The 25,165-nt window shown below is 37.3% G+C and overlaps 1 protein-coding gene across 4 annotated transcripts in view; it reads right to left on the bottom strand.

Moving 5' to 3' along the window:
- The window catches only part of LOC129731391 (pseudouridylate synthase RPUSD2-like), a 503,699-nt gene continuing 478,534 nt past the window's right edge, over window positions 1-25,165 (bottom strand). For all 4 annotated transcript variants that reach the window (XM_055691365.1, XM_055691364.1, XM_055691362.1 and 1 more), the window contains one exon: window positions 1-24,379. In XM_055691365.1, the coding sequence (XP_055547340.1) occupies window positions 24,305-24,379 (75 nt within the window). In that variant the 3' untranslated portion in view covers window positions 1-24,304. The remainder of the gene's footprint in view (window positions 24,380-25,165) is intronic.

Genomic DNA, 25,165 nt, shown 5'->3' with positions numbered 1-25,165 from the left:
TGTGCAGATATGTTAATTATTTTTCACTTTAAAAATTACAAAATTATTCAGCATTCCACCACCATCCACCTGTGTTCGCTTCATCCATCGGAAGCGTGTGCTCAAAAACGTTTCACTTTTGATACGCACGTTTTTGATATTTATTTCATCGCTTAACAGACGCCTTTTTCAACAAAACTAACATCCGTCTGCGCTCAAACCGCAACTCGTTTAGAGTGAAGAACGTGTAGTTATATATTTATTTTTGGGTGAATATTTTTGTTTACCTCCGCGAATATTTACAACGTTTAAATTTTTCTGTCTTGCCAAATGATCTGGCTTTAGCTAATAATAGTGGAGGAACCTAAACCTAAAATCTTCCATCCAATCCAACTTACCCGACGTATCGTTTAATAGGAAAATGCGCCATCTATGGTCTAGTCTGGCCGCTTGCTATATACTATGATAATGTAGTAAAAGTCTTTCAAACAATAAACCTTATCGACAAAACATAACCAACTAATCTGCGTACTGGAAAGCTAAGGAATTGCTTTACCCCTTCCGTTATATGTACTAGAAATTACACTAAAAGCTAGAAGCTTCCGTCCGGCTTTGCTGCTCTAAAATCCAACAGCCATTTCTTTTTTTAAATTAGTTTCTCGTGTTAGCTCTGTCAGTATGGTTTGTTTTAGTTATTATGTCATTGGATTTTATTTTAGTTTTGTTTTACTATGTGTTCTTTGTAAAAAGCTCGATGAAGAGTAATTGGATCCGTTTTTGTTTGTCCTTTTGGTTTATAATATTACGTCGTTTTGTTTTTGCTCGTGCCTGAAATCGGTTCGGGTTTTTTGTTTGTTTTTGGTTTTTGCTCTTCTAGCTGCTGCTGTTGTCCTAGGTAGAGGTCTATTGAACGATTCGTTATCTATTGTTTAAACATTAAAGCTTTGACTTTCGATTAGTAAATGGATACGAATGAACGGTGCATGTTTGGCTCCCATGCTTGTTTGATTATGAATGTCTCTATCTAAGTGGTAAATATATATATGTGGTAATAACAGTTGAACGGAGACAATGATATTGATGTTGGAGGTGGAAGTTTGAGAATGATGATGTTAAGCTCTAGTAACAATGAAACCTATGAAATTAGCAGCTTTGAAAACTTATAATTTTCTTCGGTATATTTTTTGCCTCTGTGATATAAATACCTATAAGTCTCTGAAATAGAAACATTAAAAGGTGAGAAATAAAAAGTCCTTTTCCACTAATAACCAGTGTTACCCTTGGCCCATATAAATTAAATGTCCTACTACAAACAACGAAAGTCAACTGGAAAAGAATTAAAGACAATAAATTCAATCTGAAGTAGTGTCGTTGTCTGTTGAGGTAGGGAGTTCTCGAAAAAAAGTGGTATAGAGTTAATTACCAGAATAGTGTGACAAAGTTGTCGAAGAGGTTACGGAATTTATCAAGGTTTTTCGTAGGTATTGGTACAAACTTTTGATAGGTTTCAAAGACGAAAATCTATCACCCAACCTCATGTCGGATAAACTCGCAACAATAAAATCGATGTTTTTAAATTGAGTAGGTATTATTTTATGAATTTCACCAAATGAAGCTGAGGATGTATTGAATTACAGTAGGCACTTGTTATCAGGGTAGGTTGATTTGTTTACATTTATAGCTTTAAGCGTTTCGCGATTCGATTTTGCGTAGGATGTGTGACATTCTGCAACGATTCAAGAAAAGTCAGACCATCACCCGGATGCCCAGAGGTGGAAGACCAGTGGATTATAAAACATATGGGAAAGTATATTCAGCACATACAATTTATGTGCTGTTGATAAACGTCGCAAAACAAACAAGAAATGTTACGTGGATTTCCGGTGTGAATTTACATACCATATTGGCATATAATAGTAACGTGAAAATCCACTAAAAGTTATTAAAATCTCACATAATTAATACCAAACAACATACTGGACCCTTTAATGGTTGTCTTAAGTAATAATCTCGTAACATTTACGTAAAAAATTCCACATAAATTTTCACGTAATATTGACGTGAAAATTATTTCTCGAAAAAATTCATAAGCAGAGATTTCACACCTCAATTGACCGAAAAAGTGCTCTGAGAGAAAATTTTAATATAGTAGAAAAGTATCGACCATGATTCAATTAATTTAGCCGGAGTATTGCTTACTGGAGAGACGAGATTACTGCCTTTTCTGGAACAGCAAGAAGTGGATTGCCAATTCTGGCCAGACTTGGTAAGTTACCACCACTCAAAAAATTTAAACAGGTTTACAGTGAAAATGGCGCTACTGTATACTATTCACAAGCCTGTATGATACCAATACTCTGGCACAGGATTGTAAAATTTATGATAATTTTTCTCACAACAAGTAGAAACTTTTGGTCTATTGTTACATTTTACCTCGGCGTTTTCTTCAACCCACGCTTCATGTTATTAACAATATCACTATTGAGAGTAAGTTGATTGTCATTCACATCCGAACTTGTGAGTAAATTTCATCACTTCCGTTTTAAATTTTCTGCTCTACTATACCGAGTTGACATTTTGTCAAGAGAAATTAGTGTGGAAACCTCGTTCTTTCTGGTAATATTGCCATTTCAATTCTGGAGAAGACTAATATTTTTGTGTTTAATTATAAGAGAGACATACTTTGTCAAGAGAAAAGTCGACAGGGTGTATAAAGGGTATTCGAAAAACGATAGACCGACGTCATCGATATGGGGTCTTTTTTTGGGGGCGAACGTCAAGCCAGCCTCGAGCATTGTTCATGTTTCGAGCTCGTCGAGGACGTCGATGAGCGTCTTGTACATGGTGCACTTGATACGGGGGCAACGTTTACCAGACCCCAAGGTCCTATGCAGTCCGCAGTAGGCATGACTGAACCGTCATTCCAACGTCGTCAGCGAATTAGGTGAACTGGCTGGATTTGTTGAAGATTGTGCCCCGCGTGTTAACCGTGCTGTGTCGGTACCTGCCATGTTTATTGACAGGGAGGTAAAACCTGATTACTGATATGTTGCAGGTGGCCAGTCGTCCTAAATGGTATTGCGGTCAAAAATTGGTCATCTTTAAATTTCCGTAATATTTTTATCGTGTATCGAAAAAACAGAACACCATTTTGAAAGTGTGCGTGTATAGTATCATGCCTTATGTTTGATTTTAGCATTTGCTCTTCAGTTGTGAGAATGGCGTTGAAGCAAGAGAAACAATGCATCAAAATTTTGCTCGCACATCGCAAAAATCGGACCTACTCGAACGCCAAGTTGACAACATTGTTGAATGTCGAATCGTTGAATCGTGACCTAAGCAGATAAACTTATGTCAAAACAGGACAGTAATATTTTGCGGCAACTGGAAGAAAAAAGGTGGCAGAGATTTTCTAACACTAAGTTGTCGAAGTTTGTGAAAAAAAACCTCTTGTGGCGGGCCATCTGTTCTTGTGATTTGAAGAGCAACATTGATGGAACCAGGAAATGTATGTGCAGGAGTGCCTGGAAATGCGTCTGTTGGCTTTCCTCAAGCAACACAGATGTTCCATTCGGTTCCGACCGGTTTTGGCATCTTGCCATTATGGAAAAAGGGCAATGGAGCGGTATGCTGCGAACAATGTTCAGGTGGTGCCAAACCCCTCCCCCCCCTCTGATGTGAGCTCCGCTCTATAGAAAAATATCGTAAGGCTCCGTCTAAGAAGACACAAAAGACAGTTGTCAACAAGATGGCGTTCTGCGGTTAACAAAGTGACCAAGAAGGCTGTACAAAATTTGATGGGAGATTTCAAGTAAAAGGCCGGCAATTCGCATTCGTTAAAAAGGAAGCTTTAAAATTTTTTTATTCTGTACGAACTGAACTTGACAAAAAACATGTTTGAAATTGAAATAAAAACACACATATTTTGTATGATCAATTTTTGACCGTAACAACCTTTAAACAACATTTCGAAATGATGCTGAATGGAGAGAAAGATAGGATAGTCGTTGAAGGAAACAAGAGAAAAATAGGGAAGGATGGACATCATCTGTCAAAAGATTTCAAGGCGGCGTACGTCTCAGTATAACGCTACGCGTTGTGGCATATTAGGCCTCAACATGGTTTCCCAACAAAACAAGATAAAAGCTGCGTCGTGCGTCCCTTCCTGATGAGAAAAGAAACACAACCAAACAAGGAAAAGTTCCTTCCTGTTGCCTGTCAGAGGGAGAGATATACTAAGAGAATGCTGTGAGCCAAACGAACATGTCAAAATCCGAGCCAAACGAACAAGAAAGGTTACACATTGAGAGGTATTGCAATCAGGGGCAATGAAGGATATATTTATTTTCACACGTTTTTCATGTTCTCTTTGAGAATGCTTTAAAATGGCTTTATCACTATGATTTTGAACTGATGGTTCACAAACCTTATATATGGTCAAAAAAAAGTGATCAATTATGGTGAAAGTACATAAAATTAAACATTAACATAAAATTTAGCACCTTCACGATTTTTTTAATGCACTTTATTATTCCCCTCCCCAGGACTTCCATCGTCACCACCGGTTATACGCGTCGAATGAAAAAGATAGTTAGACTGCGCTTTGAAAAGAGATCTGGCACCTCTGACGTGTGAAACCTAGTTGCCAAATGGGCGGTTTTTTCATCGCTTATCTCTCTCTCTATGAGTATCTCTACCTAGTGATGCTAAATCTACAGCCCTCCGAAGTGAAAAAACGTTTCCTCACACCGTGCCTACTTTTCGACTATATTGCCACCAACAAAATACATTTTTTTCGCTGCACTAAGAATATTGTTTTTAAATTTGGCTTAACCAAAGACTGCTAAAGGTGTCTTCGAACACTTCAGTTTTTTTCTAGGACTGCTAGAAGTGTACAATATTCATTTTGGGTTCATTTGTATGTAAAAAAAACCGCGGTTTTAGAACGTTTTTAGGAAATTCATTTTTAATTTGGTAAAAATCCAACAAATTGATAAGTTTTTCACCAGAAACTTTCCATTTAGGACCTACTGTGTTAGATTATGCAGTTTTTTTTATTAAAATACATGATGTGCTGGACGACAAATTTCAAATTTCTTCCGAAATGTTTTTTTCAGAATACCACTTGAATGATTTTTTATTTTGTCCTTTTCCTTACAAATAAATGAAGTCCTATTGTTACATTTAGGTTACTATGATGTTTCTTTTTTATAATTACAAAAGAGCAAGCTTACAGTGCAGCTGTAGAAAAATATATCCATCGGTTTTGAGGTTACAGGGCAGTGGCAACTATATTGCCATCAATTTTTTCAATTGATTCAATAATGAATTTTTCAACAAAGGTACAGATGTGTTGTACCTCCTGTAAGGAATACGTTTTACTGAAGTTTATGTCGATTCCTTGCGTAGTTTCCACGGCCTTATAAAGGGTTGAAGACGCTATCGTCATCGTCAATAACAATACAAGACGTTATCAACATCGGCCAGGACGATTGTCGACGATAATCTATCTTATTAACATTCCTGATCACGAAATCTCACGTGCTTCTAGGCTTTACCGTCGACATCGATATCGTCAGCGTTAATCAGAGCTGTGGAAGACACTTTTACGACACTCAGAAAGGAAGCTGCTGATATTGGACTTCTTCTCTTCCGTAAGTTTCGTTCTTTCGTGGCATTGTCTAAATTCTTGCTGTTTGCACTTTTTAAGAAGTTATTTGCTGCGTGTTATAGTGCTTGTGTTCACCCAGACTTACTATTCTCTTATCTTCTTTATCGACTTTATCATCTCCTCAAGCATGTTACTACAGCGGATAACATACTATGGGTGGATGAAATTTCCGAAGGTTTAAGTACGAGTTTCTCAGTCTGAAGTGAAGTTTTCGTGTGGAGGAGCCTAATAATAAACCCGTACCTTAATCCCTCTGATACCGAGTAGCCTGATTCTACTAAGATTCGAACCTATGACCACCCGTTTGTCAAAGCGTTGACAAAACTCCTCGAACGTGTTAGTCTTACGGACATTGTTGCTGCAGTGCTGATGGATGGGGATACTTTTGAAGTGGTTGATGTTGAATTTGTCTATCTTAGTCAGGCTAGTATTGCCCCTTGCATGACTATTTGGACTTCTGTGATAATCATTCATTGCCCAATTTCTTATTTCGCGCTATCAAATTGACACCTCAGTAGCGCAGTGGCAGTTTTTTTGGGTTCATTGTTTGTTTTGTTTTTCATTTGCAACATTGAGTATATATTTTTGAGCAGCTTTAGTTGAAAATTAGGTTGAATCTCGAAACAAAACTAAGTGTTACATGATTGATTGGGTGATACTGAGTATCGATACTTTCTCAATTGTCATTGTATCGATAACAGACCTCACGGTTTCAAGTATACTTTATTAATATATATAGGTATCAAACACTGACCATTGCCGGAGTGATTTTTCATTGACCTACCAAGGTAGCAGTCATGATAGAATTTTTTTTGTCTTTATAATAAAATATTTCTGTCAAGCGTTTCGATAACGCTAGTATCGATACCCATCACCCAAACTGCGAATTTGTGGGCGAGATTCGACTGTGATAATCGTGTATTTCGGGGTAGTCCAATTTAGCGTAAAAGTCGCAATAAATGGTCAACAGTTTCAATTGATTTCGCTTACTTAGCGTGCGTCACAGTAGGCTTTCGCTTGTAAATGCAGAACAACCGTCGGTCGCCTTTCATACAAATAATAGGATGGTCATTCGACACTCGCGCATTAAAGAGATGCACACTCTCATTTGTTTGGCGATGTTATTTTCGCCTCTTTTCGTCTATTTCGAAATATATATATGTTGTTATAACATCAATGATATAAATATTTTTCAAAATCTCCGCACACAACGTGTGTAATTCTCATTTCTAGAAAAAATGTCAGAATACGTTCAAGGAAAAAATCGTCGTGGTGGCGAGTTTTCGTTTTACATGTTTGTAAAAAATTGCTATTAGACAGCGAGCCTTGGCACCGTCAGAGGAAAAAGAAGACCATTATAGCTGTAAAAAGTGGTTATACCGTGACCTTTTCGAAGTCTGATCTTGGTACACTCGAAACGTGTGATAACGAAGTGAGCTGCGAGGTGAAGAGACGAACGCGGCAAAGAAGAGTACCAATTACGGATTTCGAAGACAGTTTAGATCCGCATTAAATTTGGGCTCTGCAGGACACTGATCCACCCGGTGGTGGTCTATGGACATAAGCTGCAAACGTCGAAGGAGACCGATCGGTGGTAAACAAGAAAATAAAGTGTGATGCAGTCGCATGAATCACGAGCTGTACGACGTATACAAACACGCTGATATTGTCAAGCTAATGAAAGATTACAGCGGGCTGACCACGTAGCACGTATGGCGGATGAGTGACTGGCACAGGTAGTATTCAGCACCCGGATAGAAGCCGACGACATCGAGGTAGACCCCGAACGCGTTGGGAGTGTGCTGTCGACGAGGATTGCCGAGCAGCTCAAGATCGAGTTTCATGGAAGCGTATTCCTAATTCGACATAAGATCTCTATGATCGGTTGCCATAAAAGTAAGAAGAAAGTAAGTAAGAAGGGTGCTGGAGCTTCGTAGCCGCAAGGTTACAGAGTCCGCTGTGAGAGGCGCGTGGTCGTGGGTTCGAATCTTAGTAGAATCAGGTCATTTGATTGTCAAAGGACTTTAACATGGGTTTATTCTCAGACTCTCTACTACATACCCTTCCTTCACACTAAATTCCCCTGCTGATTTTCATCCTATAAAAAGTCCTTTTTATAATAAAACTGTTCTGAGTAACGTATAATAGTTCTCTTCAGGAAATTGTAATTATGACGCGGTCTTGGCTGGAGGAATGAGGTTCAATAAGACTTCTTTCTCTTGACAAAATATAAGTCCTACTTATGATAAAACTGACCAGAGGTGTGAAGCATTGAGTGCCTCTTCAGGGAATTGTGATTGTGACGCGGTGTTGGTAGGAGGAACGAGGTTTCGCTAAGACTGCTTTCTCTTGACAAAATAAGTCCTTCTTGTAATAAAACTGATCTCTGGAATATTTATCCTCTACAGGGAATTGAATTGGCACGGGAACGAGGTATCGATAAGACTCCCCCTCTTGACATAATAAGTCCCTCTTAGAATTAACCTGGCCAGAGAGAAACATTAGGTGTAGCCTCAGTTCAGGGAATTGTAATTTGGCGATAGTGGTAGGATAGAAAGAGCTCGGTAAGCTTGAAACGAAGGGGTAAACTCTCACACACAAGCACGGATATAAATAAATTTACCTCAATAGTGATACTGCCAACAATATGAAGTGCGGAGTACAGAAAAACACCTGGGCAGTATCACAATAGATCAAATGTCTCTGGTCGCAGTGATGAGTCCACACAGAGGAAAAAAAAGTAAGAAGGGTATGTGAAGAGAAACCCGCGAATAAACCCATGTTGAAGTAGCTGAATAGGCCTGATTCTACTGAGATTGGTAACACAGTTTGTTTCTGTCAGAAATTTGAACAATTTTTCAAGACGCTGCGAAGGCGACTTGATTCACTTCAAATAGTGAAACTTTACTAGGAGCTTCTCAACAAATAGGACCATCCTTAAATTGTCGAGAAGAAACTTAAAACAAACGTCAAGACCATAAAATAGGGCTCAGAAGACTTCATTAAAAATAAAATGACTGAAAACAATAATAAAATATAATAACAAGGCACCAAAAAAAAAGTTTGTCTGAACTCGATAGATAATCTATAAATTTTTTATACCAACTTTACCAAAGCTTTTGACTGTATTAACTATATGCTTAACTGACTGTATTAACTAATGCTTAATATGTATAACTATTTGTCTTTTTTTGGAAATTTATTCAAAATCGCTAGATTGCACCTAATCGTATCTAAAATAACCGTCAACAAATAGTTGAATTGCTAGTCACTAGAGTCCCTCAAGGCTCAAATTGCAGAAAACACTTCGCAAAAATTTTTACTGAGAAGTAAACTTGGTAGGAAAAGACGGAAAATTAGCATTACTCAAGTACAACAAAAAAAAACATCGTGGAAAGTATGCCACAGAAAGGCTAGGATTGATGGAATTTTTCATCATCGTTTCCAGTTTTGGTTTCGAGCATCATCCTGATTCTGGAAATAGCCTCATTCGATCAATCATTTCAGTTTGTTTCCTGTTAACCGGAAGTCGCAAGCTTGGATTGAAAAATGGCGCCTGGAGTTAAATCCTAACTCTGGAATTGCCCATATTGGGTGGGATTTGACCATTTTAGACTGTTTTTCAAAAACCTGAAGTTGTCATCTAGGCTACAAAATTGCGTCTAGAGTCGATTTCGGACGTCCAGGCATCATTCTGATTTCACAAATAGAGTGTGCCAGAGAGTCCCTTTTACGGAAATCAGAAGTCGCCATTTTGGATTTTAGTATGAGATCCGTGGATGAATCTCGTCTTCTAACCATCATTTCGACTCCGGGAACACTCATTGTTGGTGATATTTGGTGATTTTTGGCTGTTTTCCAGATACCGTGAGTCCGGTATCTCGGATCTAAAAATGACATCTAGAGCTGATTTTCGGGCCTTGGGTATCATCCTGGTTTCGGGAATACTCATATTGGATAATATTTGGCCATTTTAGGCTGCATTCGAGAAACCGGAAAAAGTCATTCTGAATTCAAGAATGGCGTCTAGAATCGAATTCTGGCCTTCGGGCATCATTCCGGTTGGGAAACTACCGATAATAAATGGTAGAAACAAAGGCAACAATGTCAATAAAATCATTTACGTTACGGAATTCTTTATTTATATGCAGGGTAAATTCTTGCAATAAAGTATAGGTTCAATTTCATGAAGAAGATTGCGTGTCGAAATACCAAAAATCATCACAATAGTTGATATAGCTCACAAATATCAAATGGCTAATAATGTGTGACCTAATTTTTTCAATCGAATAGACGAGCTCCTCAGTGATTTTACAATTTTGCTATAAAAGTTCATATACAAAAATTGAGAGTGGATTTCCCATGGGCGCTCCGTTTGTTTGTTTGTGATATATAAAATAGTTATCTTCTATACAAAACCTTGTCATAATCAATTACCTGCCAACTTTCATTTGTCATGCACTATCGCATTAACAGGATAGAAGTCAGTTTTCGGGAAGATTGCATTGTTCTAGTACTTCGACTTTAGTTAAAAACTCTGGAGACCTAAAGCGAAATTTATTTCTAACTATCGTCCCTTCCAGTTCTATCTGCTTGTTGGAATCATGTTTATAATGTTCACCCCGTAACCTTTGGGAGTTATTAGGTGTTTGTGGATGAAAGCCACGAAAATCAAACGAAACGTCACAAATACCAACCAGAATCTTTGCCTTTTAGTGATAAAGCAAAGAAAAATGAAATTGAATCATCCTTGAGTTTGCTAAGCAGCTCAAGTGGTTTTTGCTAAAAAGAAACGAATTCAATTAAATTTTCAGAACTTCGGTAACAGAGGATCTGAAGGAAGTATAACTGTTAAAAACAATTACACCTTGTTTTTCTGTGAAGATTTAAAAAATTGAGCAAATTTAAACTAGAAAAACATTAGAATAGAAAACAAAAGGTTCTTTATATCATCGAGGCAAATAATTACAGAAGCTTCAGCACAAAACACTGCTAAAGTAATATTGAATACCCCATTAAATAACGACTCAAGAACAAATAATTTGAGTAAAGAATAAATATCATTCGATGTTTGGAATGACAAAAGTTCTAAGAAAACTTCCACAAAAAATCATATCACACTTCAGTTAATAATCTCATGAACGATGCGAGTGGGTCCAAAATGGACCCAAGACGGTAAGCTCTCTGTATAAAACGGGGAACGACGGGTTTCTTAGTACCTATACGCACTGTATTGTATTGTTTTGTATACATATATATTAATATATAGTAGATAGAAGAGTAGAAGTTAGAAGAGAATGCCGGTTGTTTCTTTGATTTGCGGTCAGAGATGAGCTTACCGGTAAAGAGATATAGGTAGTGAGTAGTTCCTTCCGTTTTACAGTATATAGATATAACATGAAAGTACAAAGATGAAACGCTTTCTGTGTATGCTGAATTTGATTTTTTTTTTCTTTTGTAGCTGTTGTTGTTATGTGATTGGTTGTTTGTTGCTGTATCTCTTTTGATTTTACTTTGTTATAAAATATTTCCCTTTCTTCTTGTGGATTCAGGAATGGGTCTTTGCTTACTAGTAATCAAACTGACGATTCACCTGTTCTTAACTCTAGATATTAAACTACTTGTAAAGAACTACAAGATATTCTGATATTCAAATGGAAAATGTGATGTGACTGTAGTTTCCCACAATGAATGGAATAAAAATTTTTTGCTGCTTGACCGGCGAAATCGGCTGGTTTCTATGTTTCGGCTACGACTTTTTTTTGTTTTATTGTACAGAATGGTTGTTGTTCTCAAATATTGATCCTTAGCCCTGCGAGTCTAAAAGTAGTTCTCCGGTTTACTGATTCTACACTTTATTATTGGAATCTTGTGATTATTATCGGTTTATTATTATTCTTCCTCACCGCTATCAACTGTTCACTACGAAAAGGCACAATTTGATTTTTTCTCTCTCGCTCCACTTTCGACAACTTTTCCTCTTTATAGGTTTTTTTTTTGGTTTTCAAACAGCATGATAATTATTCTGCTTGAGCTTTCAATCACCTTCAGACACTCTTGTCGTAAGCTAACATCTACCAAGATGTATTGGAATAACAAATTTCCAACCGGAAGGGAGTTTGAGTTTGGGTTTGGGCAATGAACCGTCTCCGGATTGGAAACGAACAAAATAGATAACAAGCTGTTACTTTCGTCTCAGCGATAGGGAGACTTTCGTACATTAGGACATCGACTCCCGCTGCACTCACTGGCAATCAGTTTACTAAATTTCCTTTTAGAGTTGTTTCCCGCTGCTCTAGAATTCTCTCTAAGGGTGGTAATTCAGCGGAGCTGTCTTCCGATTCTGGTGATTTCTCCCTGCCGTGATTGAAGTGTGTGTGTGACCACAAACTGTGCAGAGGATGGAAGGTGTCAATGACAGCATTCACACTAATGGCGGGAAATCAACTTAGATCGGACTAATAAAAAGGTTGCCTGTTGCTTCTTCCACTGCCGTGTGTCACTCGTTATACCTATGCAAAACCTGTCATCTTTTTAGTTGAATTTAGAATTAAAAACCAAAACGATTGAAAAGAAAGTTTCACAATATTCGAACACAGAAACTAAACATAAACACTCTGAACAAATGAAACTTTTATTGTTCAACATGACAAAAAGGGCTCCGCTTTCGCAGATTACTAAATAAACACAGCAAACAAATATAAATAATATATAAGATAGTTGAATTTTGGTTGCAGCTTGAAGGTCCAAAACTGATGCTTCCTTACAGAACTAAAATATTGAAGTGGGTTTGCCGTTTGAAGTTTCGTAACAGAACATTTCACTACAGTACTACACTACTATTGCTACTACTACTAACAGAGACTTTGAGCTAGTGTGCTCAAAGTAAATCAAAAGAAAGTAAACAACAACAACGACGATGGGAAGGATACAGTATCCTAAGGCTGGGACCCTAGAGTACAGGATAAAACGTGAAAATTGTTGCGCTCGGTTTTACAATCTATAGAAGAATTCAACGATAGTTCTCTAAACTACAAACTAAATACAACGTAAATCAACACTAACTGATAAGAGTAGCAGCTACTACCGAAGAATCGTAAAGATAATTGGCGGTTTTAAACGTCGCAGTTTCTCGTTAAATTAAGACGTGCAATCGAATGCAACAGGACTCGATGATCTGCCGATAAAATTTATTAAGGTCATATTACCGTTGGTCGTCAATCAAATTACGCATATCTTCAATGTCATTATACAAAGCAGTGTTTTTCCCTCTTGCTGGAAACATGCGAAAATAATTCCTGTCCGAAAGCAGCGCCATTTGACTTCAATAACAAACTTGAGGCCTATAAGCATCCTCTGCGCTCTCTCGAAAGTCTTCGAAAAGCTAATTGGGAAGCAGATGACTTCTTACATCACTGGAAACAATTTACTATCAGAGTTTCAAGCAGGTTTTCGAAAAGGTCACAGCATTAAAACAGCGATCATCCGGGTGTACGATGATCTAGCTGTTGCGTTTGATAAAAAGGCTGGCTCTATACTATTGTTGCTAGATTTCTCCAAAGCGTTCGATACAATCAATCATCACAGGCTCTGCGTAAAACTGCAATCACAGTTTAATGTCAGTTCTGGTGCAGTAAATCTAATCAACTCATATCTAACAGATAGAAAACAAACCGTTTTCTGTGGAGATCGACGATCAAATAGTTCTGTGATCACTTCAGGAGTGCCGCAAGGATCTGTTCTTGGCCCGCTGTTGTTTTGCTGCTACATTAATGATCTGCCTAATGTTCTAAAGTACTGCACCATTCAGTTGTATGCTGATGATGTACAGTTGTACATAAGCCGGTTGGGTCTTGGTACCAGCGAAATTGTTGAATTGGTTAACGAGGATCTTGCAAGGATTACACAATGGTCTCGCCGAAATGGACTGCTTGTCAATAAAAGCAAAAGTAAAGCCCTATTAATAAAAACCAGAACACGGAATGTTGCTCACCATAATACACTGCCTGACGTTATAATGGACGGAGAAGTAATTCACTGGACAGATAATGCAAACAACCTGGGCTACGTCTTTCGCAACGATCTAAAATGGGATGGACTTATACGACAACAATGTGGGAAAATTTATTCCGGTTTACGAACGCTATATAGTTGTGCTACCTCTGCTCCAGTTCGTACCCGACTGAAGCTGTTTAAAAGTTTGATTCTTCCTCATTTTCTATTCGGAGATGTGGTTCACATCGATCCAGGTGCCGGTGAACTGCGTAAACTAAGTGTTGCTCTGAACTGTTGCGTGAGATTTGTTTATGGGCTGAATCGCTACTCCCGTGTAAGTCATTTGCACTCAAATCTTATTGGATGCCCACTTCAAAAATTATATGCGTATCGTTCCTGTGTTTTTATGAAAAAGCTCATGACAACTTGTATACCGTCATCACTTCACAGAAAATTGATTCCATCACGCGGTCGACGTCTTCAAAACTTAGTTGTACCATCAAATAGTTCTTCAATCTATAGAAATTCCTTGTTCGTTAGAGGAGTCGTTAGCTGGAATATGTTGCCAGCCAGAGTAAAAAGTTCTGCATCGGAGGTAATGTTCAAGAGAGACTGTTTGAATTTCTGGAACCACGCTTAGAGAGATTAGGTTAGGTTAGGTAAATCAATTACTTAACACAAAAATGATTGAGAGACGAATGTTAAACCGGAAGTAGTCAAATTAAAAAGGTCAACCTTTACACTACTGGACAAATAAATAATAATAATAATAATAAAATTGTCTTTTATTCGTTTAATGCTTTTCGTTTCGAGTGTCTTCACGAGTGCGGTTGGCTTGATAATAGGATGGCGTTTTTTTTTTCATCTTTTCCTCAATTTTTTTTGCTTGCATAGCTTTAATCACGATGAAATGAGATTTTTTTTGGGAAGAAAGGGAAGTGGGAGAGGCGGGCCGTCTCGGAGCCAGCGCGAGGAAACTTGTCTTTCTGATGAGGCAACAAATCCTTCCGATCAACAGCTGTCACCTTACGGGGTTTTTTTGCTGCTGCTGCTCAAGCATGTCTGGTGTACTTTTTTTCTTCGTCTTATCGATAGGATCACACGGCAAAGGAGAAAATCAACACTACACAGCGTAGGCCAGCACTTACACAATAAAAATAATCGAACAGCGATTTTTTTCTTTTCTCAACTTCACGTCTTGTTCGTCTAATTCTAAACCATTTTGTTCTTTGCTTCATTTCTGAAATGAAATTATCGCGTTTCAGTTTGATCTTGTTTTTGTTTTGTTTGAAAAATTAACGATTTCTAGAGCATCCTACAGCCGTTTAAAAACTAGTTTTCATTTGCAAAAATATCGCTAACAATCGATCTCACTACGGATAATCTCATTATCGGCTACTGATGTTGCGGATATTTTTTTTCTTTTTTTTTTTCAACATTAAAAATATCTCCGCTGCGGGTTTTTTTTTCTTTCTGCTCCAATAGTTCTCTTATATGCTATATTGTCATTAATTTTTTTTTCTGAATCATTCTGTTCAACAAGCGATTTAAAGGGGAAACTATTATGATAATAAATTAAGTTACAATCCGTGTAAAGAGAGTATCCAACGCGAAATGAGCAGGCAGGGAAACCGTCAGGGATCCCGCTGCTTTTGTTTTATTTTATTTTATTTCAGTTTTTTTCTCGCATCGTTTCATACACCATGTCGTGTCGTATTCATTAGCATACAATAAAATTTATAAACTGCAAAGTGGGGCATTTAAATGCAAAGCCAGAATATAGTAGCCGAGCTGGGCCAGCTGGGTGATGGAACCGTACGGGGTGCGTTTGCTTGAGTCTTCTCGAGCAGGGGAAAGTAACACGAATGATCAAACATTCTTTTGCAATTGGTAATGAAAGAATTAATGTGAAACATCGGAAATCATGAAGTGCATTGTAGTTGAAGGAAAGCAAAATATTAAAAGTCAAAACTAACATAAATTTTCTATGACACCGTTAGTCACTGGAAGTCCTTCATGACTTGCCATTAACATTGGTTCAATGCATATGTTTTACCCTTGTTTCCCTTGTAATGATATTTAAAAAAAAAAATGATTCTACCTTCAAGTAGGTATTTCGAGGGTTTTTTTTAGAAAAAAAACTATACTTAGAGATAATACTCAGATAAGATTCGAGCAATCAAGAGAGTAAAATCTCATTTGGTACCAAAGACTAGTAATTTCTGCGAAAAAAAAGCGTTGCGTTTAAGTCCGTGAGAAGAAGAATCGTGACTATCTAAACGCATTATTATCGGATTTCAGGCTACTCGCCAAGCTCTGGAGACCGCTCCGTGGATAACGTTTTGAATCGATTCAAGAAATCCAACCTTAATCGAAGAAGGCACTGAAGGCAACTATTCCGGGAAATGAAGTTTCATTAATTTGATATCTCGGAATTACCTAAATTCTTTTGCCTATGAAGACTTGATAGTTGACACTTGATGAATACACATCATAGCTGATTGCATACAAGCCTAGAGGTGAAATACTACGCTTGTATCGGCAAGCTTGCACGCAAAACGTTCACATCGTGGGTTGCACTAGTACACAAGTGTTAACGCTGTTACTGTGCTTCGAAGCAATTCGGGAATCATGAAAACATTTTGGGTACTATGAAGTGATAATCAGGAGTCTTGTACAGTAAACACATTCTCAGTGATGGTACACCGACAAACCAATTTTTGAAATTTAATCCCAGTAATGTCAAAAAACACCTTCAATATGACGCTAGAAAAGCTCAGCTTAGGTTGGGTACAACTCAAGTTACAACCAGGTTAAGCCCCAATTTTTTTTTTAAATGTTTGTCTATGTCTGATAACATATTTAATGCATTTTACTCAAGGCCCAAATACACACACGGCGTAATGACGCCTTCTCCATACAAAACGAAAGGCGGGATGGCGATCACGCCTTCTATTTTGTATGGAGAAGGTGTCATTGCGCCGTGTGTGTATTTGGGCCTTCAGGTTACGTTATACCTATAATATCACTGAGAAAAAAAATTTGTTTAACCCACATTAAAACAAAAAAATATTCCGGAAAAAAACTGTAGGTTAACCATCAGTCACTTGACCGACTCAAAGCTTCACAAAAAAATTAATTTATTTTGATGAAAAAGTGGGACCTTTTTCAAAAGTATCAATCATCCATAGATAACAGGTTAACCATAGATTACGTACAACAATGAATAAAATATCTGTTGGGTGGAATATTAAAAAATATTGAAAAATACATGCAGGTCTTTTTCGTCGTGAATTTTTACGCGGATATGTCGGAGTGGCTTTTTGATTAACGCGGATTATTGAAGAATCGTAGTTTTCAACGCAAATTTTCAAATTACTACATTTACTACGTATTTCACGTGGTTTTAAAAACATTACACATTGCAACATTGCAACAATTACTTTTCTTCATTTAGGAGACTTTTAACATCCTGATATTTATGAGTATAAAAATATCAAGCAAATTGTACGGGAACTTAAAAAGTTTAAACTGGCATTTTTAGTTCAATTTTTTTTCATGGATTTTCAAAAATATTAGCATTTTTGACGCATTTACGAGCTCATTTAAAAAAAAATGGATTCAGTCAGCATCTAAAATACGCTCGAACAAAAAAGGAAATTAGTACACACCTAATGTCATATCAGACACTTTTGCGACTTTTTCTAACACATGAGTTACTCATGAAAATAGTTAGGTACTCACAATTACAAAACTTACATTCTCTCACTGAAAATCCTCACTGTTCAGTTTTGTTCAGCATTCCCATACATTCAACGCGCTGAGCGTTACGATAAGCTATCATTCATAAGCCACGTTGACTCTTCTGAGGGAGGATAATTTGGCCAATGTTTACTGGTACAGTCATAACTCAACATAAGGAAACTTTATTTTTCTTTTCGCTACGTTATATCGAGTTACGTTATATCGAAGCACGAAAACATGTTTTTTCATTGATGCAAAGTTGTTGATGGTTACTCAAAGGTGTGCAAAAACTTATTTCCTATCTCCTAGCAGTATATATAAATCTTTCTCATGCCTTTTCAAGACAATTTTCGATGACAAAAAAATCAATCAGAAGACAGCGAAAGAAAAAGAGATCAATTTTCACCATTTTACGGTACTTATTGGTTTCAAAACATACTAAACACATTGATTTGGAACATTAAACACCCCAAAAATCATTGTTGTACTTTAATTTTAAGATATCTAAAAAAGTTACGTTATATCGAGGTTGCCTTAAGTCGAGGTAAGACTGTACTGGCTTCTGTATAAATTTTCAAGAAATTTTATGACCCTACTACGAAGTGTTATGATAACTAATATGAAGAACCAGTTTTCGAATTATTTCCTATAGAAATATGTAAGAAATACACGATAAATAATGGATATATAGACTGATTCATATTTTCGTGAGACTACAACGCTAAAAAATGAGCATTATAACATCACTAAAAATAAAAGCTTCTCAAAAATGTATTCTACCAGTTATCGCCAGTCTCAACACGGCAAAATTTTTGATTATCGTTTCTCGATTTAATCATGGAAGAAGAAATCAAGGTTGCATATTCAATTCTAAAGTGCTTTTCCGCCGCGTGCCGATAGCTCATTCCATAAGTACAATTTTGAGAAACAATGTATGACAAACTTGTAGTCCCTAAGTAGTACTACAAGTTTGTCGAATAGTGCAATGCTGTAACTCTTACACCTGAAGTGTGAGAGCCCATATTCAGTGCAATATTCAGCCAATATTCGCGGTGAATATTTTTATATTCACCTCGAATATTGGCTGAATATCCCACTGAATATTGGCTCTTACACTTTAGGCGTAAGAGTTAGAGCACTGCTTTCTTCGACAAACTTGTAGCATTACTCATGGACTGCAAGTTTGTCGTACATCATATTTCAAAATTGTACTTGTGGAACAAGTTATCGGCACGGGGCCAATTGAATGGAATTGACACCCCAGAATTGAATATGCAACCTTGGAAGAAATCGTTTTAAAATTACAAACAGTGCAGAGTTTTTGACTTTAATGAGAAAAGGTCCGTCACCTTAATATCTCTGTCTGTTGTAACATCACGCTACATTATCACTTTCCAGTGTGACAAAAACAAAGTAAAGAAATTTCTCATATGTTGATCTTTTAGGAAATTTTATGTACTTTCCAACCCTATTATAATATTGAAGGGTTTCCAAGAAATCTTTCGAGTTAGAGCAAAAATTATGCCAAAAGAATAGTCAAAATGTTGTAACGTTAATGTAGAATGTGTAACTTGATGAAAATACTTCGTAATAGGGATGGGAAACCTATCGATAATTGTCGATAGTTGCCAGCTATCGATAGAATCGTTAAGCTTTCAGCGTTATCGATAGTTATTGATATTCCCTTGCATTGGCATTCATACTCCACAATGATGCCAGAACTGAAAAAAATAAATTGGCCTTGCCAGTGTTGGATGAGAATTCGATACTTGTTTGCTCTTAAACGAAATCCTCTTTAAAATTGTAGGAAAAATGAGAGATAATCATTTTCACTCACTTCAACTCGTGCGAACAACGGCGAGATTTCGCATAAGTGCGAATAAACTTTTTAATATTGTTCCTGCCCACAACGGAAGCATTATTTTGTTGTTTTTCTGCATCTGCTTCCAACCGTCAAACTATCGATAATTATAGATAGCTGTCGATAGAATTGGAAAATTATCGATGATTATCGATAGCGATTTTATTTGATATTTTCCATCCCTACTTGGTAATTGATTACATACAAGCCAAAACAGTGAAATGAACTACACTTGTATCCGCAAGATTGCACGCAAACCACTCACTGTGACTTACTTTATATTGCACTCGCATACGAGTGTTACGGGGTTGCTTTCAAGATTTTGAATACAATGAGGTGATAATCACGAGACTTGTTCAGCGCTATATTTACTAAATTTTATTGAAAGACTGAATTTGTTTCAGTTTAACTTAAAGAATTTAAGCGTCCATTTCCCGACGAGCTTTTTGGAATTCGGCAAATGAAAATTTGATACCCCAAGATTCCTGGAAATATTAAACGTTAAAAGAAAAGTAAAAACGAAGCGTTTTGTTCAGATTAAATTCTATTGTGGTCATTTTGGAGAAAAGATTGAGACCATAATTCAATGATCTGAAAACAAATTGGTAATTATTTTCAATGTAAAAAAGCCGAAGCAAAGACGGAGAGTCGTTCAGGAACGGGGAACGGGGGTGATGGCTTCAGAATTCCGTCTTCTCGAAAAACGTTCTAATCCAAATTTAAATAAGATTGAGGATGGATTTTTTTGAAGGCCAGATATCTTAGAAATGCATAAAATGTAGAGATTTGGTGTCCCAAAAAAAAATATTTTGAAGAAAAATTCCTAAGACTGGACTGCTGGACTGAAAGATTCTTTCATCTCCATTTTTTTTAATCTTCGCTAGTAGATTTTTTTTTCAAAAAAATATTCTGAAAGAGCTCCAGCTTTCTACGCTTTATACATTTCTAAGACATTTTGCATCAAAGACAATGTTTCGATTTCTACTTTTCATGTACTATTTACTATCTGTGCAATTTTTCATCGTCAATTGGGCTCAAATTTTGCATAGGCCTTTTTTCGAGAAACTCTACAGCCCTATCGCTCTATCGGAGGTCAATTTCCCATTTCTCATACATTCCATTAGCGCTCCAGAGAGCATATTCATAATAATAGATAAAAAGTGAAAGAGATGACAAAAGCCTGTAGTTTTAAATCGATTTTTCAATAATTTTCTTTGTAGAAAATTATTTTTTAGATCCCGGGATTTGAATGAAAATTTCCCTGGATTTGGGAATTTCCCGGCAAATCCCATCCCGCGGAGGACGCTCTTATTTGAAATCTTCATGAGTATGTATCTCTTCGCCAAATTTAGGCATCACTATAACATTGTTTACAGAAATGAGGCATATCGAAGACGATATTGTTTGAGAAATATTACCTTTGATGTTTTTTATTGGGATTTTACAGAGATAATACTTTTAGTGTTTTTTTTTGGAAATATATTTAATTACTTATTTTTTTCCGTTTGCCATCAAGGGATAAAAAAATTAGAGAAACACTGATTTAAAAACCGGTAAGAAGTGGTTTTGTTTGGGATGCCGTTTAAAACGTCGTTACAGAATAGAAAAGGTCTCATGTTACTTCCATAGGGCGCTTTGGCTAAATTCGTGAACAGAAAAAAAAACATTTTTCTACAATTTTATCCAAAAAAAAAAACAAGACCTAAACCTTTCCTTGATTCTCGAATGTTTAAAGTTGAGAAATTTGCGGAATAATTATTTAATTTGTGTGCTATTGTAATATTGATGAATAAGCATTTTGCATACACAATTTCTCAATGTGTGCATGTCAATAATTTGAAAAACTTTAAAAAAAAATCACAGCTTCGAATGTTTAAAACTACAACCTCAGTTTTCTAAGGAACAAATTTGCCATAGTGTTTATTACTTTGAGGAAAACAATTCTAGCAAAATTTTACTACTCAAAATAGCCTGTAAATTCAACATAATTTTATTATAACCCTTCTATTATTGCATCCAATAGTGCAACAACCTTTATTGTAGTATTAGAAACTATCAAGATATTAAAGGAAATTTGAATTTTGATGTTACTTAGTTAGGTCTTACGGAGGTGACTTGTTTTCGGAATTGAAAACCTGAAAACAAGTCGCAGCGCAGTAGGTTGCGGTTTTAAATATCTCGCAGCGGGAATGGACGGACCGCGCACTAGTGATTATAGCATGTTTTCTACAGCGCTAAATTTTGGATCTCCCATCTGTGTGAAAAGCACCGTCATACAAGTATGTCCACAGTTTTGTGAAAACTAAAACCAACTGTCCTTTTGAGAACAACCGCATATCTTCACTTGAAGTACCGTAAGGCGGGGTGAGATTGTGTCAGTGTGCCATAGAAATCCATTGTTTGTCAGCCACTTCATGGCGATCACAATATCAAACTTTCTTGAATAAGTTTCCTCGAATACTTAACCAAGAAAGACTAGTTTTCTGACCCAGAAGAGATGGCTGACAAATCCCGGGTTGGATGGCATATATATATCCATCAGTCACCATTTTGGTTAGGTCCTTTTGAGACAGCAGTCGCGAATCAACATAAATAGTGGATATCATAAAATGACCTTACTACCAAAAAGGAACAACTCTAATATGTTTAAGCGAAATCGGAAATGGTCGATCAGGATCGATTTGTGAAGTAGCATGGAATGACTCACAAGCAAGAGGATGAGAGCATTATACTTGTATCCACATTCATATCATGCAATTCATCAGCTTCTATTCGCTCCTGTGAAAGCATTGCATTAAGACAGGGGCATAAACGCTTTTGCCACCTTGCGATGTGATTTGAGAACGATTATTGAATGTGAATCCAGTGAGGCGATTATTAGCAATTTTGAAAGCTCAACAATCAATTTTGTTGATTTACTGTTTATTGAGCTGGCATTAGGCGGATTTCGGCTGAGTCAAATCAATAAGCTGCCTTTTCCAAGTAGAATTAAGGCAGTTTTGAACACTTATAATACACCTAAAAGTATACAATATGCATACAGCATAATCAGAAAAAAGCAGAAAACATCGCTACAGAGAAAAATTCTGAAATTTTTTTTAACAAAAGTAAAATTAAACCTGCATAGCGTTGTAGTACGATTAGCATCAATAAAAATTACAACAGCCTCTTTTCAATGATACCAAAGACACTCTGAACTGTGCTGGTGTATGTCATAAAGTTTTCCCAACTGTACGCATAAACATCGTTTACTTTACACATCTAAAGAGAATCTAATTAAACATGTGCGTTAATAATGAAAGATCACAACGCAACAAGCAGACCAATAACTGACTAATTAATGCAGGGGAATGTAGGCAATAATAAGTTTTAGCCTTTAGGTTCATGTTTCACAGAACAAATTCTGATACAAAAAAAAAACACACCAAACCAAGTGACCGAAAAACTCTTTTGATAAACTAAAGCATTAAATTTTACACCATGTTCTGAGTTAATCAAGCACTAACAAAAGAAAACCCACCGAATGCTGCAGCAAACGCTACCACTGTAACTTCTAAAGATGTGTGATTGGATTTCGATTGACCCCCTCCGCTACCGTAACCCCCCTCATGCCGCAATTCGCAACCGAACGATTCCACGGTGCAAATAAAGTAAACAAAGCCCGCTTTCGTTCGAAATTAAATGTATGTAACTCGATTGTCCGATAGATTCCGACCGGGCAGCAAATGGGATCGCGGCATGCATTCAGGCCGAAAATTACACCATGCACCGCATGGGCTTTCTGCAACGTTAAAAATTGACATAAATTAGCAGTTGGGCCAATGGCCGCCAGTAAACGGTAGAACGAATAAATTCAATTTCGCTTTAATTAAACTCGTTATAAATCGGAGAGGTTTAAGAGCCAAATATTTGTCACTGTGTCTCTACTGTGTGGACAGTAAAATTAATGACAATATCGTTTGCGGTGAAATCCGAACTGATAACTAGTGGGTAGAGGCTCAGGGAGGAATGCTTAACCTAATAATTGTGCAGCAAAGTTGTATACGTCCGCGTCTGGATTCATTCGCATTGCTTTGCCCTTTGCGTTTTGCTCTCTGTAAGTCTGAATAATCAATTTTGCAGCGGCAACGAAAGCGACAAATTGAAAATGTTATATTCATGTGCGCCACTGGCATGCCACTCTGTGGTGGTACGAATATACACGACCGGGAAGATGGAGATGGAGATCATGACCGTGATGATGGGTATGACGTGGAATTATTACCAAGCGGATTCAGATGATGCTATATTTTTTTTTTGCTGAATGACGACGGACAGAAAGTAAAACAGTCACAATCCCTATTGCTAGAGAGTACCCTTATGGATTTTAGACGGGTAGCTCTAGCTTCGTTATTCACTGCACAGGGCAAATGTGTATAAATTTTACCATTTCGTTTCAGCCAGTTGGATTTGATGCGATTGGATCTCTTTAGTTATCAAAAATGTATGCGTATAAAAACGAAGCCTTTCACTCGCTCTCTATCGCTCCGTTAATCCTTTCCTCGTCTCATCATTCATACGGAAATATCAATATTTTATCGCTTGTTGCTCAAAATTGTTCTTATATGTAATAACGTCTTCTGCTGCACAGCTAAATACTATAAAGCTTAGAAAACTACGTTCGCCCTAATGTCGCCTCCTTCTTTTTGCGCTATAGAACTTGAAATTTGTCTCAAATCTTTCTACTGCATACGGCATTTCCCCCGTCCAGGCGAGTCGAATGTTTGCGTAATCAGTTTGCATTACTTAACACTTGGTCGCCAAACTGCGAATGCGATCCGCTCTTCTGGCTACCGTCTAGTTGTCTTTTTTTTTCATTCTCCATTATTCTGCTTCTCATTTTCGGGAACACTGGTTCGAATCACACACAGTTAGCTATTTGGTCACAGTATTGTTTCTTTTTTTTTTAATTTTCCACTTCACGCTTCTTACACTCTGGCCAGCTCGGAGATTGACGGCAGCATTAGCCCATGCTAATGTATGTCCGCGTAGTCCAGCAGGCATCCAGATGTCATTCATGCGAAATCATGCTCGGGCCAGTCTACGCGAGCCCACTCTGGCAGTTCGGTTTCGTATCCCCATCCGGGACCCTGCAAAGAAAAGAAACAAACAAAAATTACAAAAGTTAAACTCTAAACCGATGGAGGCGTAAGGTGATTGGTGAGACAAGCGGACGCCGCATGGTATATTTTTGACGATGTTTTAATTGCACCGCAGCAGTTCGCGTGTTAGGTGCAAGACCAGGACAGGTTGAGAAATAACTGCACAGATAAAGAATCAGGAAAATACCCCCACATCCCATTTACAAAGTACAGAGTGCACGGAATAAGCACTTTTCAGCAATTTGCGGAGACAAATTAGCACCAAGCACCGGCTTTGTACACTGTTGCGCTGTTGATGGCTAGATTGTATAAATTCATTTTGCTCGACGTCTTAACTTGCTCGGAGGGACACAGACAAACGCGGGTGGATGAGATGACATTTATCACACCCCGGGAATGTACACTCGCGACGAGTTCCCAACTTGTTGCGAGGACTGGCAGTCCCACGACCGACCATCTGAGCGCGGGTGCACTTTTGATGGAGGGTTTTTCGTCGGAGATAATTGAGGATGATGTTGACAAATTTTTCTCGCAAATCGATAATTGGAGGAAATTATCTGTTTCGATAAATGTCACATTAGTGTTGTGAGTCGGAATGCACTGCGATATGACTGGTCATGCCTATGCAAATGCTAAACTATCTTAGTGCTGATCCAGCCCAAAGCCTCTGTGAAAGTGATTCGTTGCATACTTGTTAAACATTTTATCATCATTGTAACGAATTGAGGGAATTGAAACATAATCCGCCTTTTCCGAGCTCGGATGAGCAGCAGC

This window comes from Wyeomyia smithii, chromosome 3 (genome assembly GCF_029784165.1).
Source record: "Wyeomyia smithii strain HCP4-BCI-WySm-NY-G18 chromosome 3, ASM2978416v1, whole genome shotgun sequence".
Taxonomy (NCBI): domain Eukaryota; kingdom Metazoa; phylum Arthropoda; class Insecta; order Diptera; family Culicidae; genus Wyeomyia; species Wyeomyia smithii.
This window is presented reverse-complemented; position numbering and strand designations above follow the sequence as displayed.